Consider the following 20,110-nt stretch of genomic DNA (forward strand, 5'->3'; position numbering starts at 1 on the left):
ACCATGCAATCCATTACAGCTGGAGATATAATAAAGTAATAATGTTAAGCACTTGGGTGCTCAATGGTGCAATACCAGTGTAATACCACCAACGACTCAAACCTCCAACTTTTGAGTTAGCGTAGTCCCCAATAATACCACACTGCCACCCATACCAGTGCTTTCAGTGTTAAATTAAAATTAAACAGCCGCGTGAATTTGGTCTGTGTTCTTCAGAATCGCTTGGCGGCACATCAAAGTCTAGTCTCACTGTGTAGCTGTAGGACCATACAAATAAAAGGTCATGTCAACAAGGTATGGAGATGTGATTAAACTACATTCTATCCAGCTACCGAAGATGAAAAACAAATCACTTCGACATTAAACGTTATATTATTAAAACGACAAACGAATAAACTGATATCCTTGAACAAATTCATAAATAAATAAACACGTAAATAAATACACTGCTGCCGCCTTCTTGTCTGGGATTGGGCACCCCGGCATAAATGGGTGTGTTTTGAAGACACCGTCCTCTCAGAAAGAGATTGTACTTCTGTTCGTGACGTTCTTTTCCATTTGGTTTGAAACTGTACTAGCAGAAGATATCGTCTATCACAGTATACTACTGCGACAACAATCAGGAAAAGTGCCGAAGATTTCCTAAATCGAATTTTGGAGAACGAACAACTAGCTCACAGTCGTGTCAATATTTAGATCAGAACAGATCTACTGTAGGCCTACATGATATTAGCTTTTTTACTTTTTGGAGTATGAACCCACCCTGTGTATTTCACCTCATCATAAGCAAAGTAGGATCCGACTAAACTGTACACAGGCGAGTTTTGGGGATTGGAGATTAAATAAGAAGAGGTAAGATATTTCATTGTTTTTCATCGAAAAATGTTTCAGAATTATTTTTCCTGTATCAAAGTTACCCTCTTAGAATTTCTTTTTCTTTGCAATTTACTTTTTTTCCGTATTTTTTGTTAGCCTACAGCAACAAAAGCTTGGCACCTTTTCGGGTTTTCTATAGGCTAGAAGTTACAACAATGACCACAGACTCTTAGCCCTCACGAAAAATTGAATGTACCTTATGACGTCATGTAAACACATATTTTTGTTACAACCTCACACGTCGACCCAATGAAGCACCAAACTTCGTTATTTTGCGCGCCCCCCCCCCCCCCCCCATTCTTTTTGCCGTCGATTTCGTCATCGCAAATGCTTCTGTCCCACAATCAATAATTCTCCCCATTAGACACCTATTTAGCTGTATCTGCCAATAACAACATTTGAGCTTGGTGGTATAGGCAATTGTAGGATACTCGGATGCGCAGGCGAAATGAACATATATAAAAGTGCGCATGCGATGCTATTTCAGCCAATGAAATATTTTTAAAAAAACTTTATTGTCGCCATTTTTGCTTTGTGTGGAAGCTAGCTTGGTAATAATTGTACAAAATTTTTAACTGTTTTAAGCCTGTATAATATTTGTGGGAAACCCAATTATATTTCTGAAATGCATTCTCTATCATTTCACATGCAATATGTGCTATTATATATATATATAACGTTGACATTGAAGCTCTGTTGATGTACTTTTTTATTTTATTTTTTTACTTTTACTTTATTTTTAAATTTTATAGCCAAAATACCAGTATTGGTGGTGTAGCAATAACTACACCTGTGCATGCTTATGCACCATATGCCACCAGTCACTTCTTCTTTTCTTTTTTGCAGCACTAAATAAACTAAAGTGACTTTGAAATCATGGACGTCCTGTTTCTGGAGATCCATTACATGATTCTGAGAATTTAAGTACCTTTTCTCCAGCGGCTGATTTACACCTGGTACAACAGGTGATTCATGTTATTGTCAATCTGAGTTGGAATAACATATATTTAGTGGTTTTGGAACAGGAAGTCAGTGGTTGAGCTGGAGCTCTCCAGTAAAGTCAACCAGCTTCATTCCTCCTGGGGTTTTGTTGAGTGGTTCTGCTGTGTGGTCCCATGGTCATATGACCATGATGTTTAAAAAAATATTTATTAATTTTATACGAACATGTGGCTGAGCATGTCCAATTTCCACCCCAATTTGGAATGGCTGATCTTCTGCAACTGTAGCTGTGCACCCCACTGCAGATTTGGAAGAGTGTGGACATTCATGGTTCTCCTGTATATTGGCTGTTAAACCAGCTTGATTAGATGGAAATCTATTTTTTTCCTGTCACAGATCTTTGATCAGTTTTTCTTTGGCAGGACCTCTGGTTTGAAATAAACGTCTTTTCACTGCAATTACCACCATAACATAGTTCCAGGTGATGTTATGTCATGTTGATATTTACATTTTGGGAAGGCACAACCAGCCCAAGCTGTTTTTATGTTTCTTATACAGTGATACATTTTTGGAACTGAAACATCTAAATCTTTCATTACTCTGTACCCCTTTGGTTTGTGTTTAGCATGTGGCAGAAAAACAGCATTTCTAACATGAAGCAATGGAAAGAATGCCTCATGACAGCCTGTGGGCACATGTAATGCTTTTCACAGTGGTGGCTTTGTCTCTCAACTCAGAGAACAGCTGTGGATAATGTGGCCTCTCATCTGACGGGCATGGTGCTGCTCTGGCCTGGGTCCTGCCTTATGTCCCCTAGAGCTGCAAAGTCCTGGGGTGACAACCAATCAAATCCCAAAAGAACTCCCTACAGACTCCACAATTTTCTTGGTACTTTGTCGGTAAAGTCAAGTTGTGATTCAGGGTTAGCTCCCAAATGGTACCTCCCTTCAGATTTTGATCTTAAAGAAAAACAATATGCATATTCACAAAATTGTAGTTTGCTTCCTTTTCAAGGACAGGAAGCAGAAATAAATAGTAAATACTTGTTTATACAGTGAGCTCCATGTTTGGGACAAAGACATTTTTTCTTGATTTGGCTCTGTACTTCACAATTTTAGATTTGTAATCAGACAGTTCACGTGTGTCTAAAATGCACATTCTCAGCTTTTATTCAAGAGTGTTTATACACTTGGTTTCACCGTTTAGAAATTACGGCACTTTGTATGCATAGCCCCACATTTCAGGGCACCATAATGTTTGGGACATATTAATGTTATGTAAATGAAAGTAGTTATGTTTATTACATGTTTTGTCACATGCAATGCAATGAGTGCCTGAAGTCTCAGACCCATAGACATCACTGAGGTGTGAGTATGTTCCCTGGTGATGAAACATATGTTCAATTGAATTCAATTTTTTAGTTTTGGCTTTTAAATTGTTTCTTTAGCACTGTGTTTGGGATCATTGTCTTGCTGTAAGATTAAGTGCTGTTCAATGAGTTTGGACAGCACTTAATGTTTGCTTGAACTTAAGCATATAAAATGTTTCTGTACACTTCAGAATTCATTCTACTGCTGCTATCAGCTTTTATATCTTCACTGAAGACAAGTGAGCCAGTACCTGTGGCAGACATACCTGCCCAAACCATAACATCGCTACCACTATGTTTCTCAGATGTGGTGGGGTGTTTTGGAACTTGGGAAGTTCTTTTTGGCCTCCACACTTTGCTCTTGCCAACACTCTGGTGTTTAATCCGGTGTTAATCTGGTGTTTAAGTGCAATTATCACACACTGGCAACCCCTTCAAAGAGACGAGGCACCGCCAAACATACCAATTGGGGTGTCTAACTTCATGTCCTGTCTGTGCAAGGCCAACTTGAGAACTTTAGCATGAGAAGAAGCGGTGACTGACACCTCACGCTTTGGAGGAGAGCGCCATGTTGTCTAAGCTCTCCGAAATCATCAGTGATGAAGTCATGATTGGCATTGCAGTGTGGACATGTTTGGGAATTTCTAATTTGGGAATAAAGGAGGGGAGACAACAACAGAAACTCATAAAACTGAGACATTATGTTATCTGGAACATTTTTTTATTCATTGTATTAATCATTCATATTTTATTCTCTATTCTAGTAAATGTTGCATTCAGAAATTCATAGCTCTTGTTGAAAGATCAGATTGGCTGAATTCAGTTCCGCATTTCACATCTCTGTTGGGGAAATGAGGATTAAGTAAAATATATTACATTTTCTGAATCCAGCTGTTTTAACTGCTAACACCCTCGTTTTGACATCCAGTACTCTGAATACCAAACACAAGTGCATCAACAGTTAGAACCCCTCACTTATCCAACATAAATAAATTTAGTCAATTTCATTTGTTAATCATTACCAAAGATATTAATTATTAATTAAATCACCAAGTTTGTTGATAGGCAGAGCAACCTTTTTGATCAACCTTCAACAAAATGTAGAACTCATAAACAGATTAAAATTTAGAGATGTATTTGATTATAACAAGTATGCAATGTCTAATCTTATGACATAGGTTGACTACCTTAAAACCACAGCTGTTTCTCCCACAGTAATCCCGAGAATGTGCCAAGACCGAAATTCAAAAACCGAAAGACTTGAAAAAAGACCAGAGATGAAATTAGGATGTCAGACCTAAATTCTTTAACTAACTGTTATAGACAGACTCCCTTATAAGAAACACACACTTTTTATCTACTGAAAGATGCATGCTTAATTAATGATGCCGGGGGAATCCAAGGAATGCTGATTTTTTCCCTTTTACAGGGCTGAAAATACAGTGTGAGATTACATGAATTGTGCATATATTTTATGAATCTCATGTATATGTCTCCAATAAAGCAGGAAAATCCCATTGATACATTTAGGATGAAAATTAGTTTTCATTAATAGCTTAAATGTGCAATTTAAAATATAATTGTCAATGCTGTTCTTTAGGCTGCATAGGCCATTTCCAAGTAAATGAGTTTGTATGCAAATGTACCAGCTGTTGTTGTGAAATGCAAGAACAATATATTATTTAAACAAACACTGAAACCAGTCACCTACAACGACCGTAGGCTATATACTTCAAGTAGGGAGAGCAAAATGGAGCTTTAGAACATTGACAGTCGTGTGTGCATGTGAGTGACATTACATTTCTCACAGAAGAAGTTTGTTGACTTTTTTTACTTCATTGCCCTGCTGGTCAAACTTCAATGAAGCCAGTGCTAGTGGGTTGTTAGCCTTTGATTGCAATTCAATAACACGGTATCATGTAGTACAAGCCAATAGCACTAACCTATAAAATTGATTTTTAACATGTTCAATCGAATGTTCAAAGTAAAACTGTTTTATATTTGCATTTATGTTTTTTCTTTTCTAAAAACTAAATGTGTTCAGTTATTCTGGACAGTTTTCCTGAGCAGTTTTAAGTTATTTTGATAGTCTTAGCTCATGGAAAAAGTGAAAGAGTTAGGCTATTTTTGATATTCAGACTTCTACATAAGTAAATGGCAATAAAAGGCAGTAAAGTTAAGAAAAACATACTTCATAATTTTGTCTGTCATGTCTTTTATACCACCACTTCTGCCACCACCCATCCCTCACTCAAATTCTCCCCAAAACCTTTGGAATTCCCCCAAAATGTTACTCATAAGGGGGGGGAATACAAATGGTGAATTGGAAGATCCTGACAGCACAATACAGTGGAAGTGATTAGTCCCTGATATTGTGTCATTTTTTAACACAATGTTAGCTTAATGGAGGCTGCACAATGGTGTTGTTAAAAGGAAGTCGTATCTGGTGGTGCCTGTCTCTCTGTGGCTGAGCTGTGATTTGCATTGTGCTTTAAATGGGAGTTGCAAATTTAAACCGGTTCCTATGGTGTTTAAAAAGTGCAGTGATAGGCCTGTGTACAAAAAGGGAAAGACAGACATGAACATATTTATTCTTTTTCATGTTTTATTGGGAAGAATATTGAGATGACATACAGCATCTACATTTATACAACACAATATCAGGTTCTAAACCAGGCTCAGTACAATACCATAGCAATTAAGCAGATAAACTCTGTTAATTTTATCTCGTAATAGCCTATAAATTCAATCTTCTCAACATATGCAAGTGTCAGGTAATTCAGTAGTCAATTTTCCTTACGGAGACTCGCTGCAAAAAAAAATGTATGTATTGTATGGTAAAAGTCAATTTCAATAAATTCTATGATTGTTTTATGGTGAAACATAATAAATTTAACATTTGTCAGATATACAGCCTGCTACCATATGCTAGATGTATTGTTACCATTAGTTATATGGTAAACTTCTGGCAACCCATTAGCCAGTATTTTACCGTAAAAAAAAATTTCCATAAAGAGAAATTTTTCACTGTGTTTTTTCTGAATGTTGACTATTTTCTTTGAAGTAATGAGGCAATAGATGCTAAAACTTTTCAGTTTCCTTTTTGGTGCTGTCTGCATAAGCCCAGTTTGTGAGGAAACTCACAGGAATCAATCGATCCTTGTTTATTTTGAAAATTGTATATAGTTGTACTTATGTTTTCAATCTAGTTGTCACCCGCGAAACAATTTTTTTTTTCTCCCTGGAAAAATATCTGTCTCACACTTTTCACAGACAGGCAAACAGACAGAGCTAGATGGACACTCCATCTTCCAGGGGCTGAGATTAATACATGGCTTAGGAATGGGGCAGCAGGAAGGAGTAAAAGGGAATTTCCTTCACAGAACCTCATGCGACCTTGCATTAAAACTGCTGGGTTCTGTATGCAGCCCCTCCTCCCTCTCTTTCTCCCCATTAATCACTTTTTCCTGTGGCAAGTGGATTCTTAGTTTAATTGCCTGGCTATAAAATAACAATCATGGTTCCTTTGTTGAAGTGTACGTCTGGAAATGCAGGGAATCACTGTTTGGGATCAGAAGTGGTGATTTAATGAGAATTCCTGGCCATAAGATGTTTCAATCTCTGACCCTGTCAGTACTGGCAAACCCAACTGTGGACTCACAGCAGTCAGATGTGTTCTTGGAACACTTTGGAAGGCTATATGTACTGTAACTGGGTCTGATAGAGGTTACTGGATGGTGACTGAAACAGAGGTTATTACTATTGGGTTTTGTCACCAGGAATTTAAATACATTAATTGGCTGTATTGTATTTATTTTATGAATCATTCATTATAATAGATTGCTGCTATTGTTTTTTAACACAGTCCCTTAATAAAACCCAGGGGACGTTTTAGCTGTACTTGACAGACCTTTATAAATGAGCCTCCCACTGTGTGGGCCATTGACTTTGTCACTGCTTAGTACAGCAAACTTTAAAAATTGTGCCAATTTGTGTATTGGCAAACACATTTTGAGCATGCTGAAATAGAACCCTTTTTCTTGGTTTTAATACATTGCAGGTTTTGTCAGCAGATGTTTTGTTTCTCTTCCTATGTGAGGTGAGGCCTTACTACAGGTGACAGTGCCTGAAATTACCAATGCGGCACATTCAGCCTCCATGCCAGCCCTTTTGAAGATTCCCATACAAAAAAAGAGATATGGACAAAGAGAGTTATTGGAATTTCCAAATCAGCTTGGTTCTGTGTTGCTAGAGCCCGTCTCCTGCTTTTGATGGCTTAATCATTGTTTTTTGTAATTCGATTGTTGACATAGGAACAGAACAGCAGGTCTTGGCTTGCACCTTGTCAATAACATGCTTGCAGATTCAGGCTCTCCCCACTCTTAAGAAGCAGGATAGCTTTCTCTCTCTCACGGAGTCTATTTACAGAGCTATTGTTATTGTACATGCAATTATGGGTCACCAGGATTATGAGCCTAGAATTTGGATGTTAAACAAGTTTTTATCTAAACTGCCTTGAATGTTTCCATTGACATTGAAGCACTGTTTGAAGAACATATTTTTTGTTCACTTGCCGGACTGCTTTTATGATGAAAGGGAAAGCAATTTAGATTTTAATTGTGAGTCAAATTTAAGGCCAGATTTTGTTTGCATCTAGACCTATCTCATTTTCAATGCAGGGATTTGTCATTGTATGTTTAGTTGAATCCTTGAATTTGGCTTTGTGGCAATTCAGCCCCAAGTGTTTTAAAGTAGAATATGTTTATTTTTTCTAATTTCTAGAAATTTCTTCAACTTGTGACCAGTTGGTTGACCTTGTGGTCAAGTTGTGGGCACACCCCTGTTAAACTGCCTCTAACGAGAACCTGGATTCAATAAGAGCATTTATGTTTAGCACCACCAAAGTCAACAGACCACCTCTTTTTGACATATTCCATATTATAACTGGCTGAGGCATACATCTTAGCCCTAAATGACCATGGAGCAGAGCTTGTATGCACATATCTGTAGAAATGAATGGAATGTGATCATGTGATGTGGCTGATCATGGGAGTACCACAGTAGGGTTTTCACAAGCACAGCCGCATTGGCAAGGGGGGCTGGGACAATGAGGGAAACGTGTGCCTGTCTTTGTCTCCATATCTCCCTCCTCTGCTGACTTTCACTCCTTTTCTCCTACCCTCACTCTCTTTCTGTCCATACATCAACAGAGAATACACCTTAAGAAAATAGTATTTTTATCAGGCTAGAAGAGGGTAGGCTGAAGTTTTTTGCTAATTCATTTTTGTAAAAAGGTAGACAACACATTGTATGTATATGCTGTATATAAAGTATGCATCACTTGTTTGTTTTGGGTATGTTGTACATGTCTTTTTAATGTTTTTTGTGACTCACAGAACCAATCAGTTTCCTCCGGGGAACAATAATGTGAAATTGTACTAAACTGACAAAGGCAGAGGGGGGATAAGCTGAGAAAAGTGCTTACAATGCTTCTATCTGCATTGTCTGACATTTCTTTTTTAACATATCTCATTTTGTGTGGGTTTAGAAGTAGGGCTCTTTAAAAGCTTCTCTGTCCTCATTCACAAGGGTAATTTTTGCAACTTATTCTGGGCACATTCTTCACATCAAGGCCTCAGTGAGTGAGCACTGTGAGAAAAAGCATTAACATAGATGAAGAATAAATTCTGTAGCCACACTTACACATTCAGACACAATGGGCCGTACAGTTTTTTTTTTTTCATATTTTATCCCAGTGAGGAGGTGAACAGAATAGCCAAACAAAACCCATTGTTGATTTACTGAAAGAAAGTGACTCTATGAACTGACAATACCTTGCACAATTTGCCATGCCCTGAGGATGACATGCCATTTTGAATCTTCCTGTACAAGCTACATAACAGAGGATCTAATTCTGTGCAGCTGGGCACATAAATCTGCACGCTTGGCCAAGCCTGCACCAAACAGTTTAATTCCATTATGCTGTGGTTTTCAAACTACTTATTAACTTTATCTGGCTCTCATTCTTTCTACAACTAAAACTGCTGAATATTCACAGCAACAGTCAAGGGGGGGGGGGGTACTATACATCGGTCTCCATCACTTTGTTTGTTCATCACACTGTAGTATTGTGTTATATCCTAGAACCCATTTATTAATTTTTACCATTTTTCATTTTTATTTAGCCTTCATGAAATTGCAGGGCTACAATGCGCCAGTCCAGAACAGGCATTGCTACATCGTTCTTGTTGGCTACCTCACTAACTTACAAAACTTACTGTTTGAACAGTAGTAAACTAACAATTGTTCCTCTTGCAGTGATTACATACCTAGCAACTTAGTCATATCATAAACACCCTGGCTTATAGAAACAAGATGTAGGTTACTGTTCGCTGCCAGATTTAACCCATTATACCTTAACATGTCAGTTACAAAACCTTTATAGTTTATTCGCTTGTTAGTTAGCTAGGTAGCTAACGTTAGCAGAATGTCCTTGGGTATTGTATGTGTAGCTTAACTTGGAATATAGCCCAAGACAACAAAATATTTCATGTTTAAATAGAAAAGTTTTTTGTGGTATTTCCATGAACATAACAGTTATGGAGTTTTGTCTGTTTTATGTGTAGAACATATGCCTACCATACATCAATATCCAGATGTTGCCGGGTAGGGTGTTCATTCTCTTACCATATTTCAGTGTTAGACAGTAAAAATGGAACAAACACATTTAGACTTTTATTGAATATTTATTTCAGAATCATCTGAGAACTGTTCAAGTTATTTTAACCCCTTAAGTTGCATGGGCCGGAGTTGGTTTATTTGCATTCATTCAGTTTTTTTACGGTGAAATCATAATAAATTTGATATGCTTGTCACTGCAAGAATCCAGAAAAATCCAGTAATTTTTATCGCCAAAAAACTAACTAACTCTACTAACTCTGAGAAACCTAGATAGAATGTCCAGTGTTTACTTTGAGGAATTCTCTGGAGGAATTATCATTATCAATTATCATAACCGGGTACTCTAATTTCCCATAAATTGGCCATAAATATGAGTGTAAGTGAATGGTGTGTGCGCCCTGCGATGGATTGGCGGCCTGTCCTGCCTCTCGCTCAATGCATGCTGGGATAGGCTCCAGCACTCCCTAAGACCCTGCCCAGGATAAGCTGATATAGATAATGGATGGATGGACAACCAGTCGGAGCTTGAGTCTGTGGTGTGTGTCCACTGTGTGAGGTTCACTGGCACACCCAAATGCCTGGCTGTTGTATTCAATTACATTACAGTACATTCCAAATGCAGTATGTATGCATGTATGGCTTCTGTTCCCCTGGTTGTGTAATCTTAGCTTTTGCGTCATCATAGCCCTAAAAGGTGTGACATAAAGTTGTTGGGAGAGAGAGAGAGAGAGAATTTAACATATATAATCAGCTCCTTTCCATAGTTGTAAGGCATATGGGCACAATTCTTCCACAAAAAAAGTCAACTCATGCTTTGCTGCTACATGTCTTAAGGATCATTCCAGACTCTTCCATTAATGCTTGATTGAGTTCAGGTTTGATGACTATGGCGGCCATGACATACATGTATGAATGCATGCATGGATGATGTCAGTGCTCTTCAAAATTTGGCACCATCTCATGCTCTCTGAACTGGGTTGGTGACATGTCTAGATGACTGTGTCTATCTAAATAACCTAGCTGGCTAGCTGAATTATTACATTGCTTTATAGTGTTACCAAAAACTTACCATCTTGTGGATATGAGCATTTTGTGCAGATTTGTGCAAAAGTTTCATAAATTTGAAACAAAGAAAGGTACCTGAAAAGGAAAATTTGAAAGTAAAACTCACCTTGAAACTGCAAAAAAAAGAAATTATTTGAGTTCAGACATAATTTATAATTCAAAAAAATTATTTGCTTTGAATTTTGCTTGAACAAATATATGCTTTTCAGTTTACAAAGGAGCTTCTTTCACTTATATCAGCTCCTTTTCACTTTTCCTTTCACAGCTGCATTCTTGCATTCCCCCTTTTCTACCTTCCTCTTTCCAGGTGATGTGGATTTAACCATGGCCCATGATGCCTTTGATGAAAAGGAGCATTGGCCCACAGCATTTGTGCTGCACAGCACTCCCCCACGGCATCAGGAGTGAGCTGGAATGTGTCAGCAATGTCTCCTTGGCCAATGCCATCCGCCAGCTTGGCAGCCTCAGTGAGTCGGCCCCCAAGCTCTCACCCAGTCTATTCTTTTCTGTATAGATCTGTTTGCAAACATGCTGCCATATAAAGCTTCACAAGTGACGATTTCCAGGAATCAAAAAGAAAAGAAATGTGGGAAAACTGGCATTGTATTCCCCAATCCTTTTAAAAAAAAGATGTTCACTTGTGGAAAATGGTGGGATGCAGCAAATAAGTCAGTAAAAGCAAACACTGGAGACAGTCATGTTGCGCATTACAATTAAGAGACACATGCCAGCAGAGCATGTGAATCTCAAAGGCTGGGGCTATTCTCTTTAATGAGGCCTAACTGAACAATTTGAGTCACAAGTTAGTCTTTCATTCAACAAACAACAGTCTTTGTTCTTTTTGATATGCTGTATTTCAGTCCTGCTATCATCCCTGTCTGTACTGTATGTAGCATTTTGTGTAGGGTAAATATGTCATATCTTCTTTTAGCTGAATATGTGGTTTCTGCTCGTGTCTCTTATTGATTGATATTTTTTCATTCAATTTTGTTAATGGAAGAAATGAATAAATATCCAGTGATTCTCTGTCAAATGAATGTTAGTTTTTAGACCCAAAACAAACAGTGAGCTCCATAATGTTTGGCTCTGTTCTCTGCAATTTCAGATTTGTAATCAAACAATTCACATGTGGTAAAAGTGCTGATTTTCAGCGGTTTTTCTTAATGGGTATTTTTATACATTTTGGTTTCACCACATCTGAAATAGCAATAATTATATTCTACCACCATCTAAAGAGCTAAAGTATTTGTATATGACCCCGATCTTTAATTCACTGCCCTGCCACTTGATTGTAGAGTTCACTTAGTATGTTATTTCTGCCAGTGAATGTAAACTCTGGATCTCTGCAGGTAAGTATGCAGAGGAGCTGTTTGGGGAGCTGTTTGAAGAAGCGCACTCTCTGTCATACCGAGTATACTCGCTGCAGGAGCGCATTGATCACCTCTCCATCGATGTCACGCAGCTGGACCCCAAGGAGGAAGAGTGTAAGTGTTCTACATCATCACTCTCAGGTGAAGTGCAAAAATTAACCTGACCCATATACAAACATGTCATCCAATGGGATTGCAGCTGTGGGGATGCACTGCACTGGATGGTGTGCCTCTGTATTGGGCACATTAATGCACCTTACCTGATGATGACCTACCTGCTTGAAATCTTTTTCTTTGTGGTGCATCTAATACACTTTTTCTTTGGAGGATTAAACTGTGTGCCTGTATTTTACCTTTTAAATACTCACCTATTGCTTGTCTAATACACACATATCCTTTAAACAGAATAACAGCACCTCATCTCACTCCAACAACCCCCGCTGCTGGATTGGGCACCTGCAAGGTTGCCTGTTGAGCTCTGCGCATGAAGTGTCTTACTCTGACTCATGTCTTTATGTGAGCTTGACTTGCACACTGCAGTGTGATTAGAAGAGAATAGCTGCCATCATGTGCTTTGGAGGAGGACACATGGAACCTCATTCTTCAAAGCTTTCATGGCTGTTTTGGACATGAAAGTAAATTATCACTCAGAATACATTGCCGTTTTTTACAATTTAGTGGTTGTAATAATGGTTGGAATGAAACATTACATTATTACGTGTGTGAGTTTCCTTCATCTGGTCTCTTCTCCTGCAAATTAAAAAACAGCATCCCAACCAGTTCCCATGACAGTGAGCATATTGACATCCAAGACCCACTGCCCCACTGTCTTATGTCTCTGACTGGTCCTCTCCCCCTTTCACTTTTTCCTTATTCCACCCTCTCTTATCTTTTTCTTCCCTCTCTTTATCTTTCTTCCCATCTCACTCTTGCCTCTCCCATGCCCATTCTCTCTGTAACCCCTTTTTTATTGTCTGTCACACTCTTTGTTTTAGTGTCTCTGCAGGATATTACTATGAGAAAGGCCTTCCACAGCTCCACCAAACAGCACCAGCAGCTATTCAACCGCTGGACATTGCCTCTCGCTCTGCAAGAGACCTTTGACCTGTGTGAGGAGCCTCCGCCCCTCAACATACTCTCTCCTTATAGGTCAGCTGAGACTCCATCACACAGCATCCCCACCCCTATTGGTCAGATCAGCCTCTGACACTCAGGATCCCCCTTCCTTCCTCACCATGAAGAATCTTCACTCTCTGCTGCCAGTTGTTCAACTTGAAATCCAAAATCTTTTGCAGTTTTGAACCTTAAAAAACAATATTCTCTTTACTTATATTTACATATTTTCACATTAATATATAGTATTCTGTAAGTTTGGTTGACTGTCTGACCATTATCCATTGCAGACTGGAGACCCTCTTCTTCAAATGCCCTTTTTTGCATTGTCTTTTAACTCTCAATTTAATTATATTTTGTTGTGTTAATTGAACATATTCATCTGGAAGGTGTATATGCATATGAAAATACGAATGTGTAAATTTAAATCATCCAAATAGTATAAAAGAAGTTGATGAATTATCTATACTATCTTTATTCATTGTAGGCGTTATTTCAAAAGGACATCAACAGCCCTTTCTGCTTCCTAACCAAAACATTCTTGCAGAGGACATTTACTTAGCATGCATTAACAAGGTTTCCACTCCCCCTCCAGGGATGATGGAAAGGAAGGGCTGAAGTTCTACACAAACCCTTCCTACTTCTTTGATCTGTGGAGAGAGAAGATGCTGCAGGATACAGAAGACAAGCGGAAGGAGAAGAGAAAACAGAGGGTAAAGGGAAGCAATTAAGGGGGGCAGGAAGAAGAGATGGGCAGATGTGAGGACAGGGATACAGAAAGGGTGAGTTAGGGAGGAGGAGAAGATGGAGGGGGCACTATGGACACTGGGCATTAGTACTTATCACTTTGAAGAGGATGCTTATCACCACTGTTTTTATTCATAGGGCCCCTCCCTGTCATCTGTACTCTTCCAAATCACAAAGTAGAAAAGAATGCCACTAATACCACTGTTTTGACAATCCAGGACACTGCACATACAAGATTTCTTTTATATGATTAAACTGGCCTGTCATACTATGTCATTAACTTACATGTGAATGCACAGACATACACAAAAGGAATTGATGGAATAGGCAGTGCTTAAAGCCTTGGATTAGAATAAATGCAAATTCATTGTCATGAAAAGGCATGGCCCTGCACTGGTTGCTGGTCTGAGTGTGTTGTGCTTGTGCATGCTGTGCTGGGTATCTTTATTTCCATAGTGAAACATGAAATCAACTTTCAGATCCCTCTAGAGCCCTGTTAACCAACTGGCCAGACTACATATGGAAAAATGACTTATGTGTTTAGAATGTATTTACAACAATAGAATATGGAACATGGAAATAGGGGGATATTTGATTGACTGCAAATGCGTCAGACTCTTGTGAGGTTTCTGAACCATGGTTCAGGCTTATATCAGGTTTTCCCCCTTTCTTGTGTTTCAGCATAAGAACATTGACAGATCTATTGAATTGGGGAGGATCCCTCGAGCTCCCAACGACCGGCGCAAGGAGTGGCAGAGGCTGGCCCTGGGCCCAGAGTTAGCCAGAGAGGGGGTTGATGGTGAGGAAGCTCACCAATACCCCAGCATGGCCAATGGCCCTTCCAGCCACCCTGATTCCAGGTACATCCACTCCTCAGTGAAGTGGCTCCAGTAGAAAAAAGCATTATACACTCTGTGGCCATTTCATTTATTTAACACCTATTTAGTTCCGGATAGGATAACTTTTGCCTCCACAACAGCCTGAATTATTTGCTGTATCAGTTCAGCAAAGTGCTGGAAACATTCCTTAGGGATGTCCATGCTGACTCAATAGTATCACATATACAGTTCCTGCAATTTTTTCAGCCACATATCCATGCTGCGAACCTCCTATTCCTCCTCATCCCAAAGGTGCTCTGTTGGATTGAGATCTGGCGTGAAGGTCATAGGAGTAAACTGAAATCATTGTCACATTTGGAGTCCAGTGTAGTCCTCTGCTGCCATAGCACATCTGCTTTAAGGTTTGACTTGTGCATTCAGAGATGCCCTTCTGCACACCACCATTGTAAACAGTTCTTATTTGAGGGACTTTTGGTGGGCACTGTACCTTCCACATAATATGGAAAGTATACATGACATGAATAGTCATTATTTAATAAACTTGTAATCTAATATGCTGCAGTATATACAGTTGAGGCCAAAAGTTTACATACACCTAGGCTAAAGATATTAAAACTCAGTTTTTCACAACTCTTTACTTCTTTTGGCAAGTAAATTAGGGCACTTTGTTCACATCAGCGGTAATTTTAAAACAATCGATTAGAGACAAGATTAATTCAGCTTTAATTTACTATATCAGAATTCCAGTGGGTCAAAAGTTTACATATACCAAGTTGACTGTCTCTTTAAACAGTCTGGAAGTTTCCAGACATTGATGTGTTAGAAGCTCTGATTGGCCAATTGTCATAAATAGGAGTTAATTGGGAGTTAACTGGCAACTGTGGTTGTATTTAAGGGCCTACCTTTAGAGCCACTGCCTTTTTGCCCTTGATACCATGGGAAAATCCAAGCAAATAGGAGCAATTTCCAAACAACTGAAGGTACCATGAGTATCTGTACAAACAATTGTATGCAAATATAAAACTCTTGGGACGACACAGACACTGCATCGTTCACGAAGGAGGCACAAATTAACTCCTAGGGCTGAACGAACTTTGGTCCGAAAGGTTCAACTGAACCCCATGACAACAACAAAGGAACTGGTGAAGGAGTTGGTGGTATCAGGTGCCAAAGTATCTACATCCACCATTAAGAGAATCCTACTTCACCATGGCCTGAAAGGCTGTCGCACAAGGAAGAAGCCCCTACTCCAAGACTGGCATAAAAAAGCCAGAACGAAGTTTGCAGGTGATCACCAGGACAAATACCTAGCCTTTTGGAGGAGTGTTCTCTGGTCAGATGAAACAAAAATTGAACTGTTTGGCCATAATGATCAGCGCTATGTAAGGAGGAAAACGGGTGAGGCTTTTAATCTGAAGAACACCATCCCAACTGTGAAGCATGGGGGTGGCAGCATCATGTTCTGGGGGTGTTTTACTGGAAAAGGGACTGGTGTACTTCAGAAAATAGATGGCATCACGAGGAAGGAGGATTATCTAGAAATACTGAAGCAACACCTGAAGACATCAGCTAGAAAGTTAAAACTTGATCGCAACTGGGTCTTCCAACAGAACAATGATCCTAAGAATACCTCCAAAGTTGTAACAAAATGGCTTAAAGACAACAAAGTGAAAGTATTGGAGTGACCATCACAAAGCCCTGACCTGAATCCCATAGAAGATTTGTGGACTGAACTAAAAAAGCGTGTCCGAGCAAGGAGGCCCACCAACCTGACTGAGCTACACCAGTTCTGGCAGAAGGAATGTGCAAAAATTCCAGCAGAGTATTGTGAGAAGCGTGTGGAAGGCTAAGTTAAGCAATTAAAAGGCAATGCCACCAAATACTAACAAAGTGTATGTAAACTTTTGACCCACTGAAAATCTGATGTAGTTAATAAAATATCAAATAAATCGGTCTCTGAGCTATTATTTGCAATGATCTCTTATGGAAATAAAGTAGATACCCTAATTGACTTAACACAGGAAATGTATGGTAACATGAAATGTGTGGACTTGTGAAAAAAATTAGTTCGAATGTCTTTAGTCTAGGTGTATGTGAACTTTTGGCCTCCACTGTACTTCACAATTACCACACATTTTGCATGCATTCACTATGTATTTTCCCAGCCCTTCTTGCGTCATGAAAAGGTCAAAATTTATGTGCACTTTTCATACATTTTTAAAAATCTCTAAACAATAAACTTTTTTTTTTTTAACTAGTTTATTTTCTCATATATTTCTAGCATGTGCCCCTAGTATATATTTTATGAATATTACATTTTTCATTGCATTTTTAATTATATTTCTTTATGGTATGAAGTTGTGCAGTACTGATGGATTAGAGAAGTTTCATTAACCCCCATAATGAGTGGCACTACCTTGCTTGTCATTGGCTCTCATGAACCAACCACAATATTTTGCTTTCTGTAACAGAAAACTACAGCATATGACGGCTTTCACAAAAATGTTCTGGTTCATGGAGTTTCATTTGTGAAGCAAAGAACTGCTGTCGCTTGCATTTGCAGGACATTTCTATGTATGGACCTCATAGACAGTGGATCTTGCTCTCCGGATGCCCTCCCTTATGGGCCAATGGATGAGCTACACTTTCACGGAGGTGGGGACAGAATGTGTGTTCCACCCCTTATGTCTCCGCCTCCACCAGCACCCTTATTGCCAGCCCCCACTTCATACACCATGAGAAACAGTACTCCCTCTGTTGCTAGGTGAGTCAAGTCCTTGCAGACTGAATACCCCCTTAAATTATGTGTGATGTTAATGGTCATGTGCCTAACTCAAAGGAAGGAAAATACATGAGCACTCAGAGTATTATTACAGTTCTGGGCACAGTTTATTAGTGACACCCAGTCTTCAGGTATCTGGCAGTGTTACTCAGCAGATAAACACAAATGTTACATAACAGAAAATACAAATACATTATCTACCAGATGATCACATTAAACAGAGTATAGTTAGAATGGTTTGACCATTGAAGGGCTTATTCAGGCAAATTGACCCACCCTGAAGGTTGGGAATTATGCCAGCAACACAGGAAGTATGGTAGGTGGTATGGATAGGAGGGTACCTGGAGGAGGAGTATATGATGTTTATGATGGAAGACTTATCACATGACACAGGTGCATATGCAAATAATTGATATATTGATATGAAATATCATGATTTAAAAATGTATTAAATGGGTAACAGCCGCTTGACAGATTGTATTTCTCACTGGGGTTATTTAGTTTGAGTCTTCTGTGTCTGTCTCCCCAGCTCCAGCTCCAGGTTCACAGATAGCCAAAGTCAGTGTACTGCTGGGACGTCAGTGTTCCTCAATCCCATTACCCCACCCCCACAGGCCCCCCCATTACCTTCCAGTCTTTCCAGCTCCACAGTGAGAATCCATCACTCTCTCCACATGCCTTCTGCATCAGATCACCCACCTCATAACCCCAGCCCACAAAATCTCCATCAGACTGACTCAGGATTCCTGCACCCCTCCTCTGTCCCAGTGACCCCGCCCCTGCAGCCCATATCACCAGTTAATCTACAGCAAACCTCAGATGGGGCCCCACACACTTCCCAGATAGACAGCACAACCCTGAGCCCACCACCCCACCCACCCCCTCTGCCCCTTCCAGGGAGTGCCTCTCATCCTGGAGCGATGGCCCCATCCCCAGGCCTGCCTTTGGACCCGCCCATGGACTCACCATCAGTCCCACCCCCCTTTGCTGACTTGTCTTTTGGTGTTTGCCCAAAACACACCCACTGTGCTCATGAAACCAAGCATCATCCTTCCAGCCTGCCTGTCATCAGTGAAGCCAGGAGTGCTCTTCTGAAGGCAATACTCGCAGGTGGGCAGGACCCCAGAATTCAGCAGGGTTATAGCAATGTAACTTGTTATAGTTCTGTTATAGCCTGTGTCTCTACTGTGGATTCAGTACTAGTTTCTGTAGCTCTCTGCGTATTAGTCACTGCCATTTTCAGTAGCTCTCTGCAATGTAATCATTTCCATTTTATGTAGCTCTCTGCAGTGTAGTCATTGCCACTTCTTGCAGCTCTCAGCTGTGTATTCATTGCCATTTCCTGTAGCTCTCTGCAGTGTACTCATTGTCATTTCCTGTAGCTCTCTGTAGTTTAGTCAATGCCATTTTTTGTAGCTCTCTGCCATTTAGTCAATGCCATTCCCTGTTTCCTTCCCTGCCCCACAAAGGTATTCAGCTGCGTAAAGTGGAGGAGCGGCTGGATCAGGAGGCCAAGCACAAGCGTATGGGCAATGACGTGGCCACCATCCTGTCGCGCCGCATTGCTGTGGAGTACAGTGACTCAGAAGAAGGCTCAGAGTTTGAAGAAGGGGACTGGATTTAGTAGGGACCATATCTGCCATGACATCTACAAATAAAACAATTATACTCCTCCCAGTTACCTTCAAGGGGAGACGCACAAGAAGCCATCCATTATTTTACCTTGCTTTTTGTGCTAAATCGAAGATTTCACTTAATGTTTTTGGTTTAATCACCACCACCTGGTTAAAATGGAATTGAAATGGCACCATAATTAATTTACTTTTCCTATACTTCCACTTCTAAAAGCCCAATTACATTACAGCCTAATTAACAGTACTGGGATGACCTGATTTTCATTTATTTGTGTAATTCTTAAACTATAGTATGAAATATTTACGTTCATAATATTTACTGCGTGTGCTAGAAAAACCTTATGCTTGCACTCCTACTTCATTATTGCCTGTGCTCGGAAGTAAATAGTGTGAAATCTCTTTCCTAATAAACACTTATTTCTGTAGAGTTTCAACTTTTGAAGAATATCCTGTGTGTTTTTTAGCATTACTTTTGCCCATTTAGATGTCTGTACATGAAGTTACATCTTCTGCAGCACCTCCAACAATGGAAAAACCATTTATCGAGACACAAACTATATATATATATATATATATATATATATATATATATAGTCTCTTATGAGCTCCTATGATTAGAGTCTACTAACCTAGAGCATTTGGAGGGTGGGAGTGAATGGTAAATTTCACTTTCCCATGACCTTGAGAAAAAT

General features: G+C 39.5%; 1 protein-coding gene across 1 annotated transcript; it reads left to right on the top strand.

Annotated features, from left to right (window-relative positions):
• Positions 1 to 482: 482 nt before the first annotated feature.
• On the top strand, positions 483 to 19,857 carry LOC118233928 (wiskott-Aldrich syndrome protein family member 1-like). Its single transcript, XM_035430084.1, has 9 exons — positions 483 to 852; positions 11,199 to 11,400; positions 12,283 to 12,417; positions 13,299 to 13,452; positions 14,012 to 14,129; positions 14,845 to 15,023; positions 17,566 to 17,766; positions 18,314 to 18,894; positions 19,254 to 19,857. The coding sequence occupies exons 2-9, from the start codon at positions 11,265 to 11,267 to the stop codon at positions 19,406 to 19,408; spliced, it is 1,659 nt and encodes a 552-aa protein (XP_035285975.1). The 5' UTR covers positions 483 to 852; positions 11,199 to 11,264; the 3' UTR covers positions 19,409 to 19,857.
• The last annotated feature ends 253 nt before the right edge of the window (positions 19,858 to 20,110 follow it).

Source organism: Anguilla anguilla, chromosome 1 (assembly GCF_013347855.1).
Source record: "Anguilla anguilla isolate fAngAng1 chromosome 1, fAngAng1.pri, whole genome shotgun sequence".
In the NCBI taxonomy this organism is placed as follows: Eukaryota; Metazoa; Chordata; class Actinopteri; order Anguilliformes; family Anguillidae; genus Anguilla; species Anguilla anguilla.